Genomic DNA, 23,200 nt, shown 5'->3' on the forward strand with positions numbered 1-23,200 from the left:
ACAGGCCTCTGCTTTGACAATGTTTAACTCCTTGCTCAAACGGTTCTGTTTAGCTGTGCATATGACTGAAAGGGTTTTATTCTGTACTCCTCTTTTAATGTTAATTTTACAATGATTATTTATGTTTTCCTTTGATTTGTGATTTTAATATATTTCTTATTCTGTAAAGCACTTTCAATTACTTTGTGTACAAATTTTGCTGTACAAATAAACTTGCTTTGCCTTGTGTGGACTAACATGCGTTTGCTAACAGGAGGACTGCAATGGCATCTTTCGAATCAACGTCAGCGTTTCAAAAAATCTCAATCTAAAACTGAAGATTGGAGAGAAGAAACCTGGGTTCTGGGTGCCGAGAGTCTGGTATGACAGCTTATTTCAATTTGAGTTGTATTCATAAACTTGTTGTTATTAATTTGGTTGCAACGTTCAACAGGGCCAATCCTCGTAATTTTAATTTTGACAATGTTGGAAATGCCATGTTGGCCTTGTTTGAGGTCTTGTCCCTGAAAGGCTGGGTGGAGGTCAGAGACGTCATCATTCACCGCGTTGGGCCGGTACATTTTTACTTACTTGTATTTTATTTTATTTTATTGTAGATTCGATGTGAGATCAGCTTAAACTGAACTAACCCATACGTCTCTCTGCAGATCCATGGAATTTACATCCACGTGTTTGTGTTCTTGGGCTGTATGATTGGACTCACTCTGTTTGTTGGTGTTGTGATCGCAAATTTTAATGAAAACAAGGTATGATGTAAACTGTATTTACAACACATTCTGTAAAAGAAAACTGTTGTTATTAGGCCTGTCAGGATAATTACTTTTTCGACTTATCGTTCAGTGTGTGGAAGCTGAAACAGTATATTTTGAGGCTCAGTATTTATAGTGGGGACTTTTTCTTTGCAGTAGTGGGGAGATTTTTGCTATTTTTATGTAATAACGTAAGATTTGAGCTGTAGAGAGTAGAATAAAAAACTTTAATTGATTGCAGTTCAGGCTTTTTAACAATATCTTGATTTGCGTCACTCTCATAAGTATTTCTAGTATTATCGTTTATCGAGACATTTCTGTTATCGTGACAGGCCTGGTTGTTAGTTCTGATATTTCTCATCTTTTGCTCACTTGTTTCCCAGGGCACTGCTCTGCTCACTGTCGACCAGAGGAGATGGGAGGATCTAAAAAGTCGTCTGAAAATTGCGCAGCCTCTCCATTTGCCTCCTCGTCCAGGTGAAACTGATTGTACCACATAATATAACTGTTATCAATTGACTATATTACACAGTAGACATAAAAATCTGTATTAATTCTGTAACTTTGAGATTGGTGATAGATACAGACTGTGTTTACTGTTAGTTTCCCATGAACTTGAACAATGAAATCTCTTCCTTTCACATCAGGGTCATGTGTATAGTGCAGATTTCTCAGAGGTAATGTGGGAAATAGTCTCTCTTAGTACAATTGAGGGTGAGAACAAACAGGAAATCAATGGTATCCGTCATAGTGAACAGTGGCGCTGACAAAGGCAGAATCAACCTGACTTTGATCCACGTCCAAAACCCTCGGCCTGTGGCTCTGCTCATTCACTCCAGTCCGTCAGAGCCTTACCGTGCCCCACATGTTTTTAAATTCTATTATTCTCGATTATTGTCATCGAGAATAAAGCTGTGCACTCTCCAATGAATTCTTGGCAAAGGCTTTAATCTTGACATAAAAAGGACATAATTCAGGGAGTTGTTGTAGCACCGGTGACGACATGTGGTCCATGAATGCCCCCTGCTGGACTGTATCAGATACTACTCTTGACCTTTGATTCATTTCATTCCTACTTTCAGACTACACTACATCTTGAATAACACAAATTTATCTCCACAGAAAATGGGGGTTTTCGAGCCAAAATGTATGACATCACTCAGCATCCCTTCTTTAAACGGGGCATTGCCGTTCTCGTGCTGGCACAGTCTGTGTTGCTCTCAGTTAAGGTACACTCCCCAGTTTTTGTTGTTGTTTTTAGAGTATAAAGTGTCATTCTTCATGTTTATCTCATCCATATAAAAAGCCAAACAAAGCCAAACTGTACGTGTTGTTTTCCAGTGGGACGTAGACGATCTTAAAGTCACATTTCCTCTGGCCACCATGTCTGTTGTTTTCACCTTCATATTTGTACTGGAGGTGAGGCTCTGCACTGACCTACACTCGTCAGTATTTGATTGTGAATGATGGGCCCGGTTCAAATGTCTCTTGTGTTGTTGCCAAGGTGACCATGAAGCTAATCGCAATGTCTCCGGCGGGATACTGGCAGAGCAGGAGGAACCGCTATGATCTACTGGTCACATCACTCGGGGTCATATGGATCATCCTACACTTTGCATTACTGGTTAGAAATTCAAAAACTGATTAAATAAATGAGCAAGTATCGAAAGACAAGCACTAACATGTTTATTTTCTCCATAGAACGCATACACCTACATGATGGGCACTTGTGTGATCGTCTTCAGATTTTTTACCATATGTGGAAAGCATGTACGTTTCTGGAAGTAAAACTGAAATAATCTTTGAAATGTCTTGTAATATCTGTTTTCTTGTGCAAAAGGTGACACTGAAGATGCTGCTTTTGACGGTGGTGGTCAGCATGTACAAGAGCTTTTTCATCATTGTGGGAATGTTCCTCCTACTCCTCTGCTACGCATTTGCTGGAGTCGTTCTCTTTGGCACTGTCAAATACGGAGAAAACCTCAACCGGTAGAATTACACTCTGTTTATCCATGCCTTGTTTACCCTGACTGCAGAGGAGACATTATTTTTTTATTTTTCCCTATTTACAGGCATGCCAACTTCTCCACTGCTGGCAAGGCAATCACTGTTCTGTTTCGTATAGTGACAGGAGAAGACTGGAATAAGATCATGCATGACTGCATGGTGAGAGCGGCTGCTGTCACAGATAAAGAAATACACATAGACACATGTTCATGACAGCTGTGTTTTCTGCTCACTGCTAAATCTGAACTCACTGATATTGATACTTTGCGGTGACATCACACTGGGGGGGTTCTATATGGATGTGTATGACAGAGTGTTCAACAGTTACCATGGTGACATAATGCACACATTAGCAAACCCCAAAAAAAGTTACGGTCCTGTTTAGGAGTTTAATTTTCAACAAAAAGGTGAGTGACTGAAAAACTGTCAGGTAATGCTAACTAGCTTATGACTGTGATTTTATATGAGGGACTTGTTTGACAGCACAAATCAGCTCATCTGTAGTTCAGCTAAGTCAGTTCTTTATGGTCAGACTGTTAACTTGAGTAACAGAGCTGCAGACAGACTAGTGCACCTCCACCAGCTGCAAAATATCAATGAGCACTTTGCAAAACATTTGTATATACAGTTTATCTATGTTTCCCAAAATATTAAATCCTGTTTTTTTGTCAATAGGTTCAGGCTCCATTTTGTACACCTGACAAACACCGGTACTGGGAGACAGACTGTGGAAACTATGCTGGAGCGCTCATTTACTTCTGCTCCTTCTATGTCATCATCGCCTACATCATGCTCAATCTGCTCGTGGGTGGGTGCTCACTCAACTTCTTTTTTTATTTACTACTGAGCTCAATCACACCCTCAGATCTAGACTCAACACAGAGAATGAAATAATAATGAAAATACCTGCTGCATGTGAAAGCTTAGTGTTTACACATGTGATTCACGGGGGAAAGAGTTCATGTTTTTGAAGCCACTTAAAAATCAGCAAATAGGAACACAAAAATATAAAAATATATTTATTATTAGATTTGAAACAGGACTCCGCTTAGATGGTTCTATTTTGCTGACTGAGGACAAGTTATTTGAGCACACTGAATTGCTTTGGGATTTATAGTATTTGAGTTGACACAGAGATACAGTGTGTGTTTGTAGTTCTATGTGATACTTGAATAATTGTAAAAAAAAAAAAAAAAAATCTTATGAAATTACCATCTATAGAAATGACACATAACTGAAATAACCCCATTTATTGCTATGTCAACTTAATACATATTTGTTTTGCTCTAATGCTTTTTACACCAAGCCTAAAGCCTACTATTGACATATTATGTAAATCTAAAAGCATTATATATCGTCTTGAAGAGAGTGTGAATTTTGTAAAGGACTCCCATGGGATCTTTGGACCGATAAGGGGCCCGCTGTGCTGCAGACTTAATTGACAAAGGATTGCATTTCATATGAAATTGTTCTCATTCAGCTCTGGAAGTTTATATCTGTGTTTATTTTCATTTCCGTATCCAATTATATGACATGATTTTAATTTCCTGCAGCTATCATTGTGGAGAACTTTTCCCTGTTCTACTCCACGGAGGAGGACCAGCTGCTGAGCTATAATGACCTGAGGCACTTCCAAATCATCTGGAACATGGTGGATGACAAACGGGAGGTGAGAAATTAGCAACAGAAAAAGATGAGGACACAGCAGCGAGAGGCTGACGGCCGCCTTATAGCTATGAGGCACAGCATAATATAGAAATGCAGAGGACGAGATAATGAGAACAGCTGAAAGAAGTGAAACAATGGCAATGAACAATAGGAGTAAAAGTAATTACAACAGTGGGAGATGAAATTAAAAAGTAGACCCCCCTCTTATTTATTAATAATGTCATCTCAAAGTTAGTTTCTTTTTTACTTTTTAATCTGGCCTGGTCTAATTATAAAATAACAGAACAACTTCTTTAACAAGCGCCAATATACGCCCAGTATGCCGTCTCTCTCAACGACAGAAAAAGTCATTTTGATCAAATGATAAAACCTTTTCTTATTGGCGTATGTAACTGTCAGTGTACAATTTAATATTTCCACCTATATCTTTATTGTCCTTCTGTCTCTAACCAGTAACCCCTCCCCATTCTCTTTCACCAGGGACGTCATGGTTCTCACATACTACATGCATTTTTACTAGTTCTTAGTTTGTGCGTGCCAACTTGAACTCACATTCACCCACTAAAATATCCTAACATTAATTTGACGAGAAAAGGGGCAAAATCAAAGCCAAACACATGATTGACAGTCCGATCCCTGCTCTTGCCCTCATGGGTCTTACTCACTTTGGTACCTGAGTAAATGTACAGATGTGATTGTGTGGCTGGTGGTGGTCGGAGAGGCCTTTGGCACAGAATGGCAGCAATGATATTTTTGTGACCTGTGTACTGTTTTTCTGGTTGTTCCAGGGCGTGATCCCGACATCCAGAGTGAAGTTTCTGCTGCGGCTGCTGAGGGGCCGGCTGGAGGTAGACCTGGACAAAGACAAGCTGCTGTTCAAACACATGTGCTACGAGATGGAGCGGCTGCACAACGGAGGAGATGTGACCTTTCATGATGTGCTGAGGTAAACAAGGACAACTGGACTGACCACACATCTGCTGCTTACGATGCTCGTGCAGTGTTCAGTCATAGTTCTATCATCAAACATTACATTTAAGACTATGTGTTTTACCTCCATGCAGCATGCTGTCCTACCGCTCAGTGGACATTAGAAAGTCTCTCCAGCTGGAGGAGCTGTTGGCCAGAGAACAGCTGGAGTACACCATTGAAGAAGAAGTTGCCAAGCAGACAATACGCATGTGGCTCAAGAAATGCCTTAAACGTATCCGTGCGGTGAGTCTCCCAGCGGAAACTTCACAAAGATACAAACATGTATGACCACTAAGTGACCATGCACTGTATGTGTGTTTACTACAGAAACAGCAGCAGTCCTGCAGCATCATACACAGTCTGAGAGAGAGCCAACAGCAGGAGCTCAGCCGCTTCCTCAACCCACCCAGCATCGAAACCACCGTGCCAAGTGAAGACCACAATGCTAACAATACAGACAACCCCTCACAGCCTGAGGTGAACCCCCCCAGACACACACACATACACGGCCTACACATGGCCTACACACCAACACAGTCTCAGCTTGATGCTCGACTCCAGCATCATATAAGCTGCAGGTGTGCACTTGCTCTGCTGTAACAAAGGAGGTCTTGTCTTTGTGTAGTTGAGTGGCCTCCAGCAGCTCCTGAGCCCCACACTGTCAGACCGAGGAGGCTACAGGCAGGACTCCTCCGACATGGGCAAGCCGCAGAGGAAGCTGGGACAGTGGCGCCTGCCCGCAGGTCTGTCTGCTTCTTCATGCTCCAGCTCACACTTTCTTCTGAAACATAACTATTTATAAGCTTATATGTGACAAACAGTATGCATATGAAAAAGACACTCAAGTGGAAATGTGTTCTCTTAAATCCACAACAACACTCTTTCGAAGTTTTTGGGAAGATCTTCTAACAACAGAAAGTGCATTAGAATATATTTTGTTTCTCCATAACATCTGTGTGGTTCCACTTGTTAAAACAAATCCTTGAACTAACTTTTTATCCTGGTCCGGGCAGTTCTACAGTTTTAAATGGTTTTAGATTGAGCCTTCAAGTCTGTGGGTCCTTTCTGTATGTCTGTAGTTATTCTCCTGTTGACACAAATACATGTGTGCTCTGTTTGTGTTTGTGATCTGTTAGGCCGCACCAGTGTCAAGTCCATCGTGTGTAAGATGAACCCGGTAAGGGACGAGGCGTCTTCGGGGTCAGAGGTGAAGAAGTGGTGGACCCGTCAGCTCACAGTGGAGAGTGACGAGAGCGGAGACGACCTCATCGACATTTAGACAACACTCCAGAGGCTCAGACGTGGGGCCATACAACAACACTACTGAGAAAGACACTAGCATTCAGCTTCACAGTGTTTGTATTTTCTATGCAGGGTTTTGACAGAAGAAAGGACACTGTACAAACTCACATGCTCCTGATGTTTGGGTCGTTTCTGCGTCTTTGATGAAACATGGTTTATAGTTAGTGTTGTCTTAAGGTTCTCTTGTTCGTCCTCTCTGTTTCGTATTATTGTTCTATGTTTGTTCTAATGCAAGAATTTAAATTCCTGAAGTCACTTTATACTTTCATTACAGTAGAGCACCATTTCCTTTCATGACTGTGAATGTAAGCCAAATCTTAATATATAATGTGAGTATCGAAAACAAATGATATTTTGTAAATTATTACAAATGCTCATATTTATTAAGTATTAAATGATTAAAAAAATAAAGACATAAGACATTTTTTATATACATTTTGTCACTATTTCTTCTTCTAACTTGTGAGTTGTTCCGTTCAAAGCTCGGAGACATAATGCATAGATTTGTGAACAGTAAGCTCCACCAGTGAAGGAGAAGAGGTATTTGAACTTTCCTGCTGTTTCTGCTTCTCTCCTTGATCTTTTCTTGTGGATTTTGTTTGTTTTTCTGACAACAAGAATTCTGTTGCTTCATTGTGCCCCGAGTGTTTCTATTTTACAGCCAGGACCAGTGATGATGGACCTGTCAGACACATCCACAGTCCAGGACAGCGTGAGTGTGATTAAACTTTACATGATACTATGTATATCTGGCAACCCCGACCTCCATAGAGCCGCCCTCACAGAGGTGATCACATTACCCCTCCACTTTACATCACTGCTCCTTGACGATGTATTTCTTTCTAGTTAATTTGTCAGACGATTTGACCAGGGTTAGATTTGAGCTAATTGACTAATGCACTGTGCGTTTATACAAGCCCCGCCGCAGCCTGGAGTACTTTGCTGTTAACAAGGGCCCTTGTTAGTGACAGAATTAGCCCATTAGAGGAGACAGGGTCTTCATTTGTCCATTCAAAAGCTCCACGGTTGATAGAGTGTGTATGTGTGGGTTTTCGGGTCCTGGATAATGAACGTGAGTGTGGAAAGCGCAGAGCCGGTGGGACGCCCACTTGCTCTATAGAAATCATGACTTACTCACACATTCCAGCTCGTAGATGACTGAGTACCCCCCTCGACATATGGTCATGTAGGGAAACAGTGTGACATCAGCTTTCTTGCCAATCAACTGTCTTTAATTTCTCTTTCTTGTCCTCAACCAGTGCCTCTTAAAGCTCCACTTAGCTCATCAAAGGGCTTTTTTTCCTCTTTTTTTCATTTTCGCCCTGCGTGGTAGAACACTTTTTTGTCTTTTAATTGCGTCTGCATCACATCTCTCCTTGCACTTACGAGCCCTGTTGTTTTTTCCTACCCTGGCACTATTATAATTTCCCCGTCGCTCCCTCGTACATGTCCAGCGCTTATTTAGGGGCCTAATTGAAGCACTTTGGTAATTGAGGAGGAAGTTCTAAAGAGCAGAGGGAGTGGGGAAGAGTGTCTGTTGAGTTGAGATTACCTGTAATTAAAGTACATGATGGCTTTGATGGCTGCGGTCCTCTCCCGCCGAGACCTCGCCTTCAAACCCTGATGCGACCGCGGCTTCACATGGATAGAAAATAGGCTCTTCTTGTGCCACTTGACGTTGAAGATGTACATAGAAGATGTGCGTATGTGGGAGAGTGCCATTAAAAGTAAAAGTGACATACAGTACATCTCTATTGTAGTTTTTCTAAAGGGCAAAGAGGCATGTGGCAGGTTTGGAGCATAACTACGGATTTACATTTTAGCGCCTGTATCTGCGATGAAGTCTAATTGTTATGGGTTATTTTCTATTTTAGCATTTTAGTTGTATCTGTTGTAAGGTCAAACTTTTCCTCTGCATTTGACCGCTCCTCCAATGCCACTTGGGCAGCCTACCGAACCAGCTTTTTCAGCTCTGATACCAGCGTAGGAACAAAACATGCCACTTATTTCCTTAAAACATAGTTAACTTCACGAATAAAGGTTGAAATCAGACATTCTAGGCCAAAATCTGAATGTAAATGTTCTATTACTTACAATTAAAGGCTCAACCAGGATATCAACTTAACCAATATCATGGACCCGATACCCAATCCAGCTAATTTTTCAGTATTGGCTACAGATATTCGATACCAGCAGCGATATTGATCCAGTTGTAGCCATGAGCAGTGGGCCGTCGCAGTGATTTGCCTGAGGACCCATCTCCAGATCTTGAGCTGTTAAACGCTACTGAGAATTATTATGTTTTGTTACTCATTACTTCCTTTGTTTATCTGTTTTACGCCGGTTAGCTAGTTTTGTTGTCGTTTTTGTTAGCTTTACTTACGGTTAGCTCCACCCTGCATTTAGATGATCTGATTTTAGTTATTTAACAGGTTTGAAGGTGAATTAGATACCTGAGAAATCAAACTGACTTGCTTCTGTTTATTGGTTTTATGATTATTTACTGTAATACTGTTTTTCAGAAGTTTTTTTTACGTTTATTTACAACACAATACAGTCATTTACGCTTAGGTCTGTGCGTGTTTGAGAGAGAAAGGGAGAAAAAGGACAAAAAAGTAAAAGAAATAGTGATGTTGATACATTTTTTGAACAGATCCAGGCCAAGCAGACCACATGCCGTTTAAGTCAGTATTGTGCATGTTGCCCTAAAATGGAAGCACATTCAAACCACAGTGTGAATATATGGAAACTACTTAATAGTAATCATGCCTTTTACTCTTCCCACCTCTGCTCTGAAATTACTTTTGGAAACGCACTTGCATTCATTCACCGCAGGTTCGGTCCTGATCCTTTCTCTGTGTTTTGAAACAGATGGCTACTACTACAATAAAAAGTAGCAAATAATTTTATCAGCGGGAGGTAAAAGCAATTAACGACTGGCATAATGTGTTGATTAACGTCTATTCTGTGCTCCGTAACAGAGAAGCGTTTTCCACTCACGCAGTCGGCTTACACCAACCACTTACAGCACTCTGACCTGCGCCTGACCACTGCTGGGATTCAGTTAGGGATAAATTGCTTCACAAATTTGCCATTAGCGTAATTGTTTTGTTTATTAAGTTGTTAAATGTTTTTTTGAGAACTTGACTCACATAATTAGGGATCAGGTACAATGCTATATAGGACCGAATGTTCCAGTGTCTAATTAACATTTTGGAGCATTAATGGTGTGGGGTTTTTTTTTCATCTTTGTTTCAGTGAATGAGCAAACACAGAAACGGTGTAGAGGCAAATGTTAAGAACAAACGTTTACTTCTCCTCACTCGATTTCAGATTGTTTTATTTGAAGACTATATTCATGACTGGAAGTTTAAAATAATTGCCTTCATGTATCTGTTTGAACATAATGGCATTTTTCATTAATCAAATATACAATTATTATTATTTTTTTATTATTATTATTTTATTATTATTATTATTATTTGTATTATTATTATTGTTATTATTGTGTTTTTATTATTATTATTATTATCATTATCATATAGTTATTGTATACTGAACACACAAACATAAACTTGTAGTAATGTTGTAAACTAATAATTATATATTTATGTTATAATATAAATTTAAACACCGTGTTTTGGACACTGTCATTATTATTATTTCAAGATTTGACAAAATGACATTGGTACCAAAATCCATGTTTATCGTTTATCGTGATATAAAGGGTAATAATCCTCAACAAAGATAATCCTCATTAAATCACCAGAATGTGCAGAAAAAACTGACCTCGCCAAAAGGACCACTGTTGTTTTCACTTATGACAAAGTAGTTTTTCACGTAGTTTAAGACTAGACTGAAAACTCACCTCTTCTCCCTGGCATTTAACACTAGACCCTCCTCTTCTCCCTGGCATTTAACACTAGACCCTCCTCTTCTCCCTGGCATTTAACACTAGCTTGACAGGATATCTTGGGTTTTTTTTTTGTTCTTTTCCTATGTATCGCATTATGTGTATTTTTATTTATTTATTTGTTTTTATTTTATTTATTTATTTATTTTATTTTTATTTATTTATTTTTTGACTTGTGAAGCACTTTGATCAGCTGAAGTAGTTTTAAATGTGCTATAGAAATAAAGTTGAATTGATTTGAATATAATAAGTATAATATAAAATGAGTTATTTCAAATGTAACTTATTTGTAAATTACAATTATAATTATTCATATCCGTACCATTTTAAAACCATAACTTTAATACGTATCGTGATATTATCGTCAAAATTATCAGTTATTTTGATTCAGTATCGTCCCATGCCTCCCTCTTGTACGATGCGGTGACGTAATCTAAAGTTGTCGCTCTTTACTTTTGAGAGTTATGAAATAGACCATAGAAAAAAAATACACTTTTCCCATTCAAAACCTTCATAAGAGACGTCATTATGATACCACAGTTCTTTTGTCGCTCCTATCCGCCCTTAAACCCCATCAGCCGCAGTCCGCCGCCGCCTCCCCACCGCACGTTTTGTCTTTTAGCGAAAAAAAGTCTCATTTTCACACGTAATCAGCCCCATTCATGTGCTCCCTTTGCTCCCTTTTCTCCCCCGTACTTCACCTGGCTTTAGTTTCTTTAATTACTCCGGGTTCGGCTTTGTCTGATCACAATCCAAATCTGAAATATGAGTAGAGAAAATGGACAGGAACAATACAGCCTCAAACCAATTGAATAACCCACCAATCAAAGCAGAAAGGTTTGTAATTGCACCCAAAGGTACCAGGAGGGGCTGGGTAACATTAATAGAGCCCGTCTGCAGGGGGTGCTATTCTCTAACTATTAAACTTGCACTGCAGCGAGCACCAATCCTGCAGATCACTAGAAAATCCGAGGTTTTAATGTGACTGTAGCCCTCGCTGAGACATTACCTTATAATTTCCTATTTTTAACTCTGCTATTATGCCAAATTGCGCATGAATGTGGTGATTTGAGCAGCAGAATCAGGAAATGGACATTGCACTGGAGAGGCGGTATAGTGGAGTGGCACTTCTGCTCTGAGAAAGGCCTCGCTGTGCCACAATGGGACAATAGTTTATTACAGTTCTTGAAGGAGGTTGTGGAGGTGCATGTGTGGCTCTGTAACACTCTTAACTTTGTTCTGATGTTTGTTGAAGGTGCCAGAGTGAGTGAAGAGGCCAGATGCACGTGGCTGTGACGTTTGCACTGGACACCACACTGGGCAGGTCAAGCAACCACATGGAAAAGTGCCTCATCTTTGGACATTTTGGTTAGACGTTGTACATTACAAAATATATATGAATAAATGATTAAATATCCGTTTTAGAATGAGATGCAGTACTGTGCCTAGAAGAAAAGTGGCACAAAGCTGCAAATCAAAGCAAAAATGTAGTTATTATTATTATTTTATTTATTTATTGAAGTATTTATTATTATTATTGTCATCATCATTATTTTATTAATTATCATCATCATTTATCATTATAATCATTATTTTATTATCATTTATCATCATCATTATTATTTGTCATAATTATTTTATTTATCACAATTATTTTATTTATCATTTTATTTATCATCATTTTATTTATCATCATCATTATTTTATTTATCATCATTATTTTTTATCATCATTATTTTATTTATCATCATCATTTTATTTATCATTATTTTATTTATCATCATCATTATTTTATTTATCATCATTTTATTTATCATCATCATTATTTTATTTATCATGATTTTATTTATCATCATCATCGTTTTTTATTATTATTAATACTTTATTTATTCTCAGATGCAGTGGTGCAGTTTAGTTTCATTTATATTCATGTGTTTTCCTGAGCCGCAGTCCCAATAACATCATTCCAATAATCCACAATATCAAAGTCAGATTAATATCGGCTAATGCAGCGCTCCATTATCTGCCTGGTTTGGCACAGCTATGACTTTAATACACGTTTAGCTCATCTCTAAATAAAATCTTCACAGTTATTCATTCCACGGGGGCCTCACAACAAAGTAGGAACACCTGGATTCTCATTACTCCACAAGTCTCTTCTAATGTAATTATTATTATCAGCTAAAGCCATGATACAAAGCTGTTTTTGTTTTTAATCAACTTTTTTTTGAAATCGTATCATCATAAACGGATTTTACCTTTAAAACGCACCTTTAAACGTGTTGAATTTGTTATTTTAAACCTTTTTTTTCCTTCTGGAATTACAATTAAAGACCCAAACTCTGCCTTGTTTTCAGGAAAAGGTCAAGACAAAACTTTTAGTACATTTAAATATTTTCTCGTTCTCCAAAACTGAACATTGAGAACAAACTTTAAGAGAATATTTCATGCACGAATCCCCCTGGCCAATAACCAATAATGCAATAATTGAAACTGTTCCCATGTGTGAATAAAAACCCACGTGTTGTACCTGGTTGTGGACACAGGAACAGCTGGTCACTTCCTGTCTTATCTAACGCACGCTGACACATAATGAGTGTGATCCTAATGACACGGTGATAAAGACCGTGGAGGAGGTGCGCCTCACAGTTGGGCCATTTCACTTTTATTTAGGGGACCTCTGGACTCTTTGTTCCAAGATTACAAACGGCATTGGGTAATCTGGAAAGCAAATCTGGTTTTGTTTGTTCACATAACTTTGCAATAACTGGATCCAAAGGTCTGAAAGGTCACGGTGTTTAAACGTGGCGTAACTCTGGACTTAACGTGCAAAAATATCAACATATCTATATATCGTATCGTATCGTTTAAGTGAATGATATCATGGGTTGCTGTATCGATATATTTTTTCGCGTATTTCACCAAATCGTGGCTCGTTAAGAGGAAAAAAACGTGTTTACGCAGAACTTTTTGACACTTTATTCACTGTTTTGATGATTAAAACAGGCGGATTTCTCATCAGCTTTGCACAGATAGCGGCTTAAAAAAAACTTTTAGCGTCACAGTTGTGTTTTAGTCGATATGTTGTCGATCCTTCAGAGCCGTTAAACTGCACATGTCGCTGTGTAAATGCAAATGCGGAGCTCGTATAAACTGTGGATGAATAATATTGACGAATAAAACAGTTTGAAGTGTTTTTCTAGTTAGTCACGTGCAGTTTACGTTCATTTAGCTTCAGTAAACGGACGATAAACGCGCCATTAATGTGTATTTTTGGTGAAAATGATCATTAAAGTTCACGAAGGCCTTTATTTTTCACGGAATCGTATCGAATCGATTTGAAATATATCGTATTTTATTGTCTCAAATCGAAAAAGCGCTGTATCGAGGCCTATGTATCGTATTGGCAAAGTCTTAATGATGGAGCAAAAGTAATAATTAGCCAGTTTTAGCAATCGTTGTAGCTAGTTCGTGTTTGTCAGCCCCAAGCTTTTATAAATGGAGAGACGTGTGTCATTAACGGCATGTAAAGTACGATAATTGAGCGATGCTTTTAATTCTAAACATATTTGTAGTAGTTGAGGCCGTCGTACTTTCAGTTTTAAAGATTTAGCAAGTACACGGTGCAGTACGCTACGGTATAAAGCGAGCGTTCTAGCCGAAAACCCTATGACCCCAGTTAATTGCTGAGACTTGTGGCCCTTATGCCGTAGACGAGGCTAAAGCAGAAGCCATTAGTGCAGCGTGACCTCTTTTTGACTTTAGCCCGAGAATCCTGACATCTGTGACATCTATCACTCGGCATGAGTTAACGTCGCAAACTGTGTGCGCTTCATTTTCAGCTCCGGCTCCTTCTCCTCATTTGTTCGTTCCTTTATGTGTGACCTCAAAGTCCTTGTGCGGCGAAGGTAGCGTTCTTGTGTTGAATTTACATGGCTTACTTTTAAATGGGACAGTGAATTTGAGGAGGAGGATTGATTTTCTTCAAGCTGTGTGCTAGATGGAAAAACATGGCTTAGTTTAAAAGTGGATACAGAGAAGCTTTTGGGTATTGGAAGTCTGTATTTTATCTTTTAGACACGTGAGAATGTAGCCACGAGACATCAGTGGCGCTGTACTTGGGGATCGGGAGATGGCGCGGGACGGTTTGCTGCGGGGGGAAAAAAAGACAAATGAAAGCTCTTATAAACTTTGAGGCAGGGATTTTGAACTAAAGAATAAACGGAAGAAAAGCAGATGGTTTTCTTTAGCATAACGCAAGTATCAGTATGTGATTGTAAGTGACAGGAGACGAGTGGGGCACAGGAGTCCTCTTCACTGTCCCCTAAACACTAATGAGTCATAAAGCGCTCGCTGCCACCTCCACTTGACAAATGGCAAATGTCAGCGGCATATTCTCCTGGTAGGCATAATTTTATTAAGAGCAAATATCACTGTGCTCTTAGGAGACACTCAAAGGTTAGAGAAAACAGCTCTAATGCTTCTGTGTGTGTGTGCGTTCGCTGCGATTTTGGAGCCGGTCGAGCTCCCCTGAGATGATGGACACGAAGCGGTCGAGCGTGAGCCGAGGAAAGCTCTAACGAAACGCAATAACGAAGAAAATCATCATGTTTATTTAAATGCCTAGAACAATAACCTAATGGGAAACAGTCAGAAGGTAAAGGGGGAGGAGAGGAAATCAAACTGGGACTGGTGGCCTATAGTGAGGAGTTTTTTTTTTTCTTCCACTTATTGGCTGTGGTAATTTGTTGACTCACTCATCCATGCAGGGTCTTTATGTTTAATGCAGGCCTCCAGAGGGAAAAGAAGGGGAAGGAGAAGGGGGCGCCAATAGAAAGACAGGCAATAGGGGGTTAGATGGTGCCCAGAGAGATTAGCGACTACCGCTCAGTGTGAGAGACGCACACATGTGAATATCAGCCCTCAGCGCGGGCCTCAAATGTTAATGGGGGGACTTCATATTAGACCGAAGCCCGGCTCCATACACCTGCCTTGTAATAAAAGGGGTTAGAAATGATTAATCCCATTCAGTCGTGACCTCAGAGCGGAAAAATAAAGCTATACCGGCGTCTCAAAATCGCAGAAAACTGGCATAAATCTGTCAAATCTGAGTATGAGTTTTGACAAGTGCTTTCTGACACTTCCCCCCGTCCCAGCTGGTACAGGGAGCACCGCCTGACACTGGCCTCTCCGACGGGTCAGACCCATGTGGACAAACATGGGTGGCCCTCTGCTGGCATTGGCTGTCTGCGAGAACCGTTCATACAAAGGGTTAGTGTAGGGTGAGGGGACGTCTGTTCTGCTTAGAGACACTGGGATGACATTTTTTACTTATCGACCAAGACGGTACATTAATATCTTTTTTTTTTTTTTGGAGGTGGTGGATGTTTACAGAAAGTCACAGAATCTAAAAATGCTCCAGTGTCAAAAACTGTAAGATTGACTGTACGTCAGGATACATGTATTTATTTATTGCTCTTGCTGCTTCTTTTTGTTCGTGTCGATTTAAAGAGTCAAAAACCGAATAATCAGACGTACAACTGTTATGTGCCTTGACGTTTTTGGCTTGAACGAAAGGAAAAGGAAGAAAAAACTTAAACCCTGCTGCTTCTTTTCTTTTACAAGTGTTCACCCATGAGCCACTCTTGTCTCTTGTGGTTTACGTTTCATTCATAAAGTCACATTGTCCATAATCCATCAATATTTTGTGTTATTTTGTCCTATTTTTTTTATTTGTAAACTGCAGCGCGACAATCGAAATCATGATTTAACAAGTTCCGTAGCCAATATCACTCAGTAACTGTGAAAAACAAGTGTTAAAACCTCAAAAAACATTAAAATACTTTGTTAATATGATCTTATTTCATCAAAACGGTGCAACAAATAAAACCAAAACCCCTATTAACTTTTCCTGAAACTTCCGCAAACTCTGATTTTTTTTCACACTTTTTACATAGTTTTGGTATTTTACAAAACGCATTTAACAAGTTCCATAGCCAATATCGCGCAATAACTGTTAAAAACAAGTGTAAAAACCTCAAAAAACATTAAAATCCTTCGTTAACATGATCTTATTTCATCAAAACGGTGCAACAAATAAAACCAAAACCCTTAACCGACTATTAACTTTTCCTGAAACTTCCGCAAACTCTGATTTTTTTTCACACTTTTTACATAGTTTTGGTATTTTACAAAACGCATTTAACAAGTTCCATAGCCAATATCACGCAATAACTGTAAAAAACAAGTGTAAAAACTTCAAAAAACATTAAAATCCTTCGTTAACATGATCTTATTTCATCAAAACAGTGCAACGAATAAAACCAAAACTCTTAACCGACTGTTAACTTTTCCTAAAACTTCCCCAAACTCTGATTTTTTTTACACCTTTTTTACATAGTTTCGGTATTTTACAAAACGCATTTAGTAAAAAACTTCGAAGTTAGAACGTGCACGGAGGTCAACGATGAATAAAACAATATTAATCTCATGGAGGGGACCAATCGACTGTACCTTACACCCCGCTGCCTAAAAAAAATCATTGGGTCTCAAGTCCTGTGTGCGCAGTGTGCGAAACATCTGCGTCCCTCCATGAACCGTCCCCCGGTGAATTCCGCCTGTACAGCCTAGAGTCAATACGCACATTACGGGCTGAGATGCGCCTCCATTACGCAGCTGGTGTGTGCTACGTCTCCTTAGGGTCTATTTGTTTCTCTTACACTGTATATACTATAAATGTGTGTGTGTATAAGTGTCCCCAGCCACTTCCCAGTATCTCTGCTTCTCCACCAGCGCCGTCAGACCGTGATGTGACAACCTGCCAATCAAACCGGAGGCCTGGGGTTCCATGGCGACGCGACGCTTTTTCGTTTTTTTTTTTTGTAAGGAGCGCCAGGGAGGACGGCAACAGCGGGGAACGCCGTGCAAACCAAAACAACAACAAAAAAAAATGTCCTAACCGCTGCCAATCCTGTCTTCTTTTCTAACACGCACCCTCTGGCTACTGCGTTTGTCCAGGCGTCCTCCCGATGCGGACGGCGACCCCAGGCTCGGGTCACTCGCGCGGAGGGCTGTGATGTCCGCTCGGGGGCCGTACTACTGCCAGCGGCCCGTGGGGGGGGCTGCCAGTCGTCCGCTCTGAAGCCTGATGTGTTGTGATGGCCACGGCTCTTCACTCTGGGAGCTGTGGGCAGAGGCACCTGTGGAAGGTACAGGGTGAGGGTTGATGCAATTGGACAGGTTTTCAAAGTAATACGGAGGGTTAAACGCGGCGGCGGGACGGAACGGTGAAAGTACTGCGCGTAAGGATATAGTTTAGGTCTGTACTTTGCTTAAGCGACTTGTAATGTGGTCGTTTTTGCATTTACTTCACTACGTTTGAGAGCAGTATCTGTACTTTCTACTCCGCTACATGTTTTTTATTGTGTGAGACCTGCTTTCAAGGCCGAGGGGTTCTTTTTTTTATCATAATTTGAGCAAACAAAATAAAAATATGCGCGAAATACTCTTGAAGTACATTTTAAACAGGTACTTTAATGCTTTTACTTAAGTAGATTTCTTCATGTGATGCTTTTATTTTTACTTTTGAGTGTTTTTTTTGCTTTTTCTCAAGTAACAAAACTGAGTACTTCTTCCATCCCTGGTTAAAATGAAGGCAGACGTTGGAAGATCTGATAAAAGCGATATTTGTTTTTGTTTATTTTGATTACTACAACTTCTGTCTTTACTGTTGACTTTATCCCAGACACTTTACTGTTACTACTACTGCTATACTACTAACTACTTCAGCTCATTCTACAACAATTGATCAAAATCCTACTGTGAGTGTTGTACAGTTACCTCGAGGGTGACACAGTGGCTCAGTGGTGACGACTCTCACCTCACAACCACAGGCTTCAGGGTTCAGTTTATGGGTCGTCTGTGTAGAGTTTGCACGTTCTCCCACTTAACTTGTACCTTGCAAGTACGACATCTTCTGATTATGATAATACTGCTGCAACGATCCCTATTACGCTTCGACTGCCTCAATATCTCACTTGTTCAACTTTGATTTGGGAACTTTTAACACAAGATTTTTATGATTGTCGACGTCTAAAAACTGGCCACACTAGAACTAAAATGGGAAAATAAAAGCTTTTGGTTATTTTGCTGGATACACTGGTGCCACTAATGCACTTTAATAATCTGGAGATAAACATTTATAATCACACTTTTTTAATGTTTTAAATCAAACATGTCAGACTCAGGCCCACGTACCAAATTTGGCCCTCGATATAAATATATTTGGCCCGTGAGATCATATCAAACATGTATTAGAGCTGGTCCTCCGGCCGCCGCGCCAGTACAGCACATGCACCTTTAATACTATGAATCCCAGAATGCTTTGCAAATGTGTTGGCGCCGGCCCCCACCATTTCTGTTGACACTCATTAGCATCTGCTACCTGTCGCCTCAATCAAATTTAATCTAGCCCTTCTGAGAAACACGCAGATGTTGTTGAAAATTTTCAGTAAATATTTAGTTTGGCCCACGACTTAGTTACAGTTTTTAATTTAGTCCCTCTGTGAATTTGAGTTTGACATCTCTGTTTTAAATGGATCTGTGTAGTTTTGCGTTGTGTTTGTTTTTGTTCTCGTTGGGCTCTCCCTGTATATTTAAAGATACATTTAAAATAAAATGAAATATGAGAGGATTTTATTGTTTTGTTAAGTATTTACATTTTTAAAAGGCACATTTTATGTACTTCCAGGCTCAAAACAGTTCTGTTTATCCGTGCATACGACTGAAAGGTTTGTATTCTGCACTCTTCTGTTTTAATGTTAATTTTATGATGATTATTTGTGATTATTTATGTTTTGATTTGTGTGATTTTAATGTCTTTCTTATTCTGTAAAGCACTTTGAATTATTTTGTGTACCAATTGTGCTGTACAAATAAACTTCCCTTGCCTGATGTTTGAAGTAAATTACAGCATGTACATTTTAGTTTGAATTTTGTTAAAGTTATTCCATCAGAAAGTGTAAATAAATATAGCAATAATGTTTTTCTTGCAGTACAAAACTATAATGAATGAATATGTCATCTTGATCTCAAATCCAATTACGACTTCTGCTTCGGCTTTAACGTCTTTCTTCTGTAAAACACTTTGAATGACTTTGCGTATAATTTGCGCTGTACAAATAAACTCACCGTGCTTTGCCTTTTCATACAGGTGCTTTAAAATATATCATGACTGAACAACCGTCCTCATGAAGTCGGCACAAAGGAGTCGCAGAGATGCACGATAACAGCCCCTGACCTCCCGGGCGGCTGTAATGTGAAGAGGATCATCATTCACACCTGGTCGTCCCGGTCTCACGCCGAGAGCAGAGAAGCCGCCGTCTCAGTGGGGCCAGTAAGTACATTTAAACCGCGCAGTAAAGTATATAAAAAGTCATGACGAGTGACAGTAGCTTAGAGTATTTGCCCATTGAAAAAAACATCACTGGTTGAGCGGTTAAATCCAGTGTCCCACAGGTTGGCACTAGGGATGGGACAGTAAACAGTAATAATAAGCGTTTGTGGGACAGTTTATATAATCGTGATAACTGCCAACGAAGATAAACGCCATTGTATCACCAGAATGCGCAGAAAAAAAACAACTTATCGGGGGCCCGGAAGTGGAATTTGCCCGGGCGCCCAAATTTCTGGCGACGGCCCTGCTCATCCAAAAATATTCTCCGTTAAATCGTATTTGTTTTCACTGATAAAAAAGTTGTTCAAACATGGAACTTATTCAAAGTATTAAAGTTATAACTATTCATATCCGTAAAACGTTGAAACTGTCAGGAACTTTAATCATTATCGTGTTATAAACGTTAATTATTTTGATCACGATGGTTTGATATTGTCCCACGTCCAGTTGGGAGCGAGATTCCTGCTTATCCCACCCCGTGTCTGTGTGCGCTGGTGTATGAATGTGTGTGTGTGTGTGTGTGAATGTGAGGGACTTGAAGGTGGAAAAGCGCGATATAAAAATGTGACTATTTACCATGTACTTCAGGGGTGTCCAAACTATGGCCCAGGGGCTAAACGCGGCCCTCAGATACATTTTTATTGGCCCTCAAACCTTCAGGTGAACTGGCCCAATTGATCATAATCGGCAAATTTGAGTAATCCTATCGATATAACATCACATTACATTGTCAAACAGACCAAATGTTAATATTTCAAGCCTTATTTAAAGTATAAAGTCAAAACTATGTTAAATGCACCATCTGAATTATCCACTGTGGCCGTCTGCGTCGAGTATTTTTCAAGATATGGCCCTCGTTGGAAAATGTTTGCGCACCCCTGATGTACTTGATGGTATAATCTTTACGTGCTGCATCTCAGTTGAGGGTTAGATTCCCTCATCCAGAAACATTCATGCGTTAAACTGATATCGTGAAATCGTTATAGCGAGTTTCATTGTCGCTGGAACAGGCTTCACCTCAAACTAACACAGGACAGACAAAAGGGTTTTCCGAAAGATAATCAACAGCTCAACTTTTTCGAGACAATGTGACTTTTGTTTTGTTTGTTTAGCAGTTTCCTGGAAGCAAGGACAATAACATAAAAACCAAACAATATCTTTATCTTTGGAGGGAAAAAAAAAAAAAAAATCTGACACAACAGCAGCCTAATGAAGCCGAAACCTTTCCAACAGTACGTAATATACATCTCACTGTATCCGCACATAATCTCTCAAAACAAATGCACTTTGTTTCGCTGCAAGTTGCTTACTCCGCACTTATGCATCATTACTATAATGTGTCACCTCCTCGCTTTTCCGGGGAGAAGGATATTAGCGGCCGTCTTACCTCTTTAAGTGATAGTTTCTTTGCTCTTGCCTGCTGAGTTCGGCCTCATTAATGCACGCTTCGTTCCGTCACCGTCCTCAGTGAAGATACTTCCTCGTGTGGGCCTCACAGTAGTGACAAGAAGCAAATTATGGTTTCCACGTCTAATTAAGGATATGTGCTTTTGTTTTTGTCAGACTCTGCTGTCGTCATGCCAACAGCTCTTTGTATAGCCCGACTGTCTGATTCAAATCTGATTATTGCTCTTAAAATTTCAAGTTTCATATTTTTCTTTCCATATTTAATGAAATAATAGTCCTAAAATGTAGGTGTTTTGAGTGATAAATTATGACAGATTTATATTAGCATAAGCATAAGTTTGGACACACCCTCTCATTCACTGTTTTTTACTACTTCCTGCATTTTATATACACACAGAAGACATCAAATCATAGACGGTATATATAAATGGACATAGCTAACCTGCTAGCTCCATCGACTCTGGCTCCAATTCACTTTATATTAAACAACTGTGGTTCCTCTTTCCGTAACTGCTGCTGTCAGACTCGTCATTTTGGTTTTAAATGTTCGCATTAACCCGCTCTACATGATCGTGGGATTTTTATTTCACTTTTGTGTCTGTAAATCAAGATATAAACATTAATAACAGACGAACCAGGAGCTGAACACTATAGATGATGTCACACTCACTTAGTCCACTTTTTTATACAGTTTATGCATCAAATATATTAAGTGTAGATATATGGAATTATGTAGCAAAGAAAAAAAGCTTAAAAGTCCCTCAGATTCATTTATAATCAGGCAGTAAAGGCACTCAATAAAAAAAAAACTTTGTTATCACCACTGTCATATCCTAAGTAAACACAAGATATTCAGTTTTGACAGTTTAATTCTGTATTAAAATCTAAGAAAATTATGGATAATGCAGCTCCACCTACACTGAAAATAATGATTAAACTTTGTTCCGTCTCTGTGAACCCAAATTGCATAGCTCCAAAAGATCCTTGGCCTTTTTCAAACCATCAGACAGAGAATCAGCTCCAGACTCTGAAACTCTTTGTAGATTTGAATCATTTTACTAGAAATTTAAAAAAGAAAGTACATTTTAGATAATCAAATGTGTCGACATCAGTCTGGTTCGTTTGTTCTGTTCTGTTTCACTGTAAAAACCTGCACATAATGATCTTTTATATCAGTTTGGACTGTAGGAAATATCATGTACTGGACATGGGGACATTTTATTGTATTTTACTGCTAATGTTAATGATGAACTGTTAGACTTATAATGTAATTGTAATGAAATGTGTGTTTTAATGTGTGTTCACTTGCCCAGGGACCGCAGAGGGAAAGCAGCAGTATCTAAATCTGGTACAAGAGGAATGAATTTGTACATGGCCCCTGCAAATAAATAAATAAATAAGTTAGTAAATAAATAAATAAATAAATAAATAAATAAATAAATAAATAAATAAATAAATAAATAAATAAATAAATAAATAAATGAATAAGTAAATAAATGAATAAATAAATGAATGATAAAGAACTCTACTACATTTTTTGGTATTTTTTATATTCAAATCCTCAAAGTAGCCACTGTTTTTTTTCTTTACTACATAATTCCATTTGCTCTGTCTTCTGTGTGTATATAAAATGTAAAAAGTAGTAAACATAAAGAAATAACAAAACAAAACATTGATCGAGGGAAGTGAGGGGGGAGTAAATCGAGTCAGGTCTACTTTTTATAATCT

The 23,200-nt window shown here is 39.1% G+C and overlaps 1 protein-coding gene across 3 annotated transcripts in view; it reads left to right on the plus strand.

Annotated features, from left to right (window-relative positions):
* The window catches only part of nalcn (sodium leak channel, non-selective), a 47,900-nt gene extending 41,210 nt beyond the window's left edge, over window positions 1–6,690 (plus strand). For all 3 annotated transcript variants that reach the window (XM_033986987.2, XM_055230468.1, XM_055230466.1), the window contains 17 exons: window positions 254–360; window positions 434–554; window positions 648–746; window positions 1,133–1,226; window positions 1,872–1,978; window positions 2,091–2,168; window positions 2,254–2,373; window positions 2,451–2,519; window positions 2,590–2,738; window positions 2,822–2,915; window positions 3,432–3,564; window positions 4,310–4,425; window positions 5,213–5,370; window positions 5,489–5,639; window positions 5,724–5,873; window positions 6,022–6,139; window positions 6,533–6,690. In XM_033986987.2, coding sequence (XP_033842878.1) covers window positions 254–360; window positions 434–554; window positions 648–746; window positions 1,133–1,226; window positions 1,872–1,978; window positions 2,091–2,168; window positions 2,254–2,373; window positions 2,451–2,519; window positions 2,590–2,738; window positions 2,822–2,915; window positions 3,432–3,564; window positions 4,310–4,425; window positions 5,213–5,370; window positions 5,489–5,639; window positions 5,724–5,873; window positions 6,022–6,139; window positions 6,533–6,675 — 2,007 coding nt within the window. In that variant the 3' untranslated portion in view covers window positions 6,676–6,690. The remainder of the gene's footprint in view (window positions 1–253; window positions 361–433; window positions 555–647; window positions 747–1,132; window positions 1,227–1,871; window positions 1,979–2,090; window positions 2,169–2,253; window positions 2,374–2,450; window positions 2,520–2,589; window positions 2,739–2,821; window positions 2,916–3,431; window positions 3,565–4,309; window positions 4,426–5,212; window positions 5,371–5,488; window positions 5,640–5,723; window positions 5,874–6,021; window positions 6,140–6,532) is intronic.
* The last annotated feature ends 16,510 nt before the right edge of the window (window positions 6,691–23,200 follow it).

Source organism: Periophthalmus magnuspinnatus, chromosome 21 (assembly GCF_009829125.3).
Source record: "Periophthalmus magnuspinnatus isolate fPerMag1 chromosome 21, fPerMag1.2.pri, whole genome shotgun sequence".
NCBI lineage: Eukaryota > Metazoa > Chordata > Actinopteri > Gobiiformes > Gobiidae > Periophthalmus > Periophthalmus magnuspinnatus.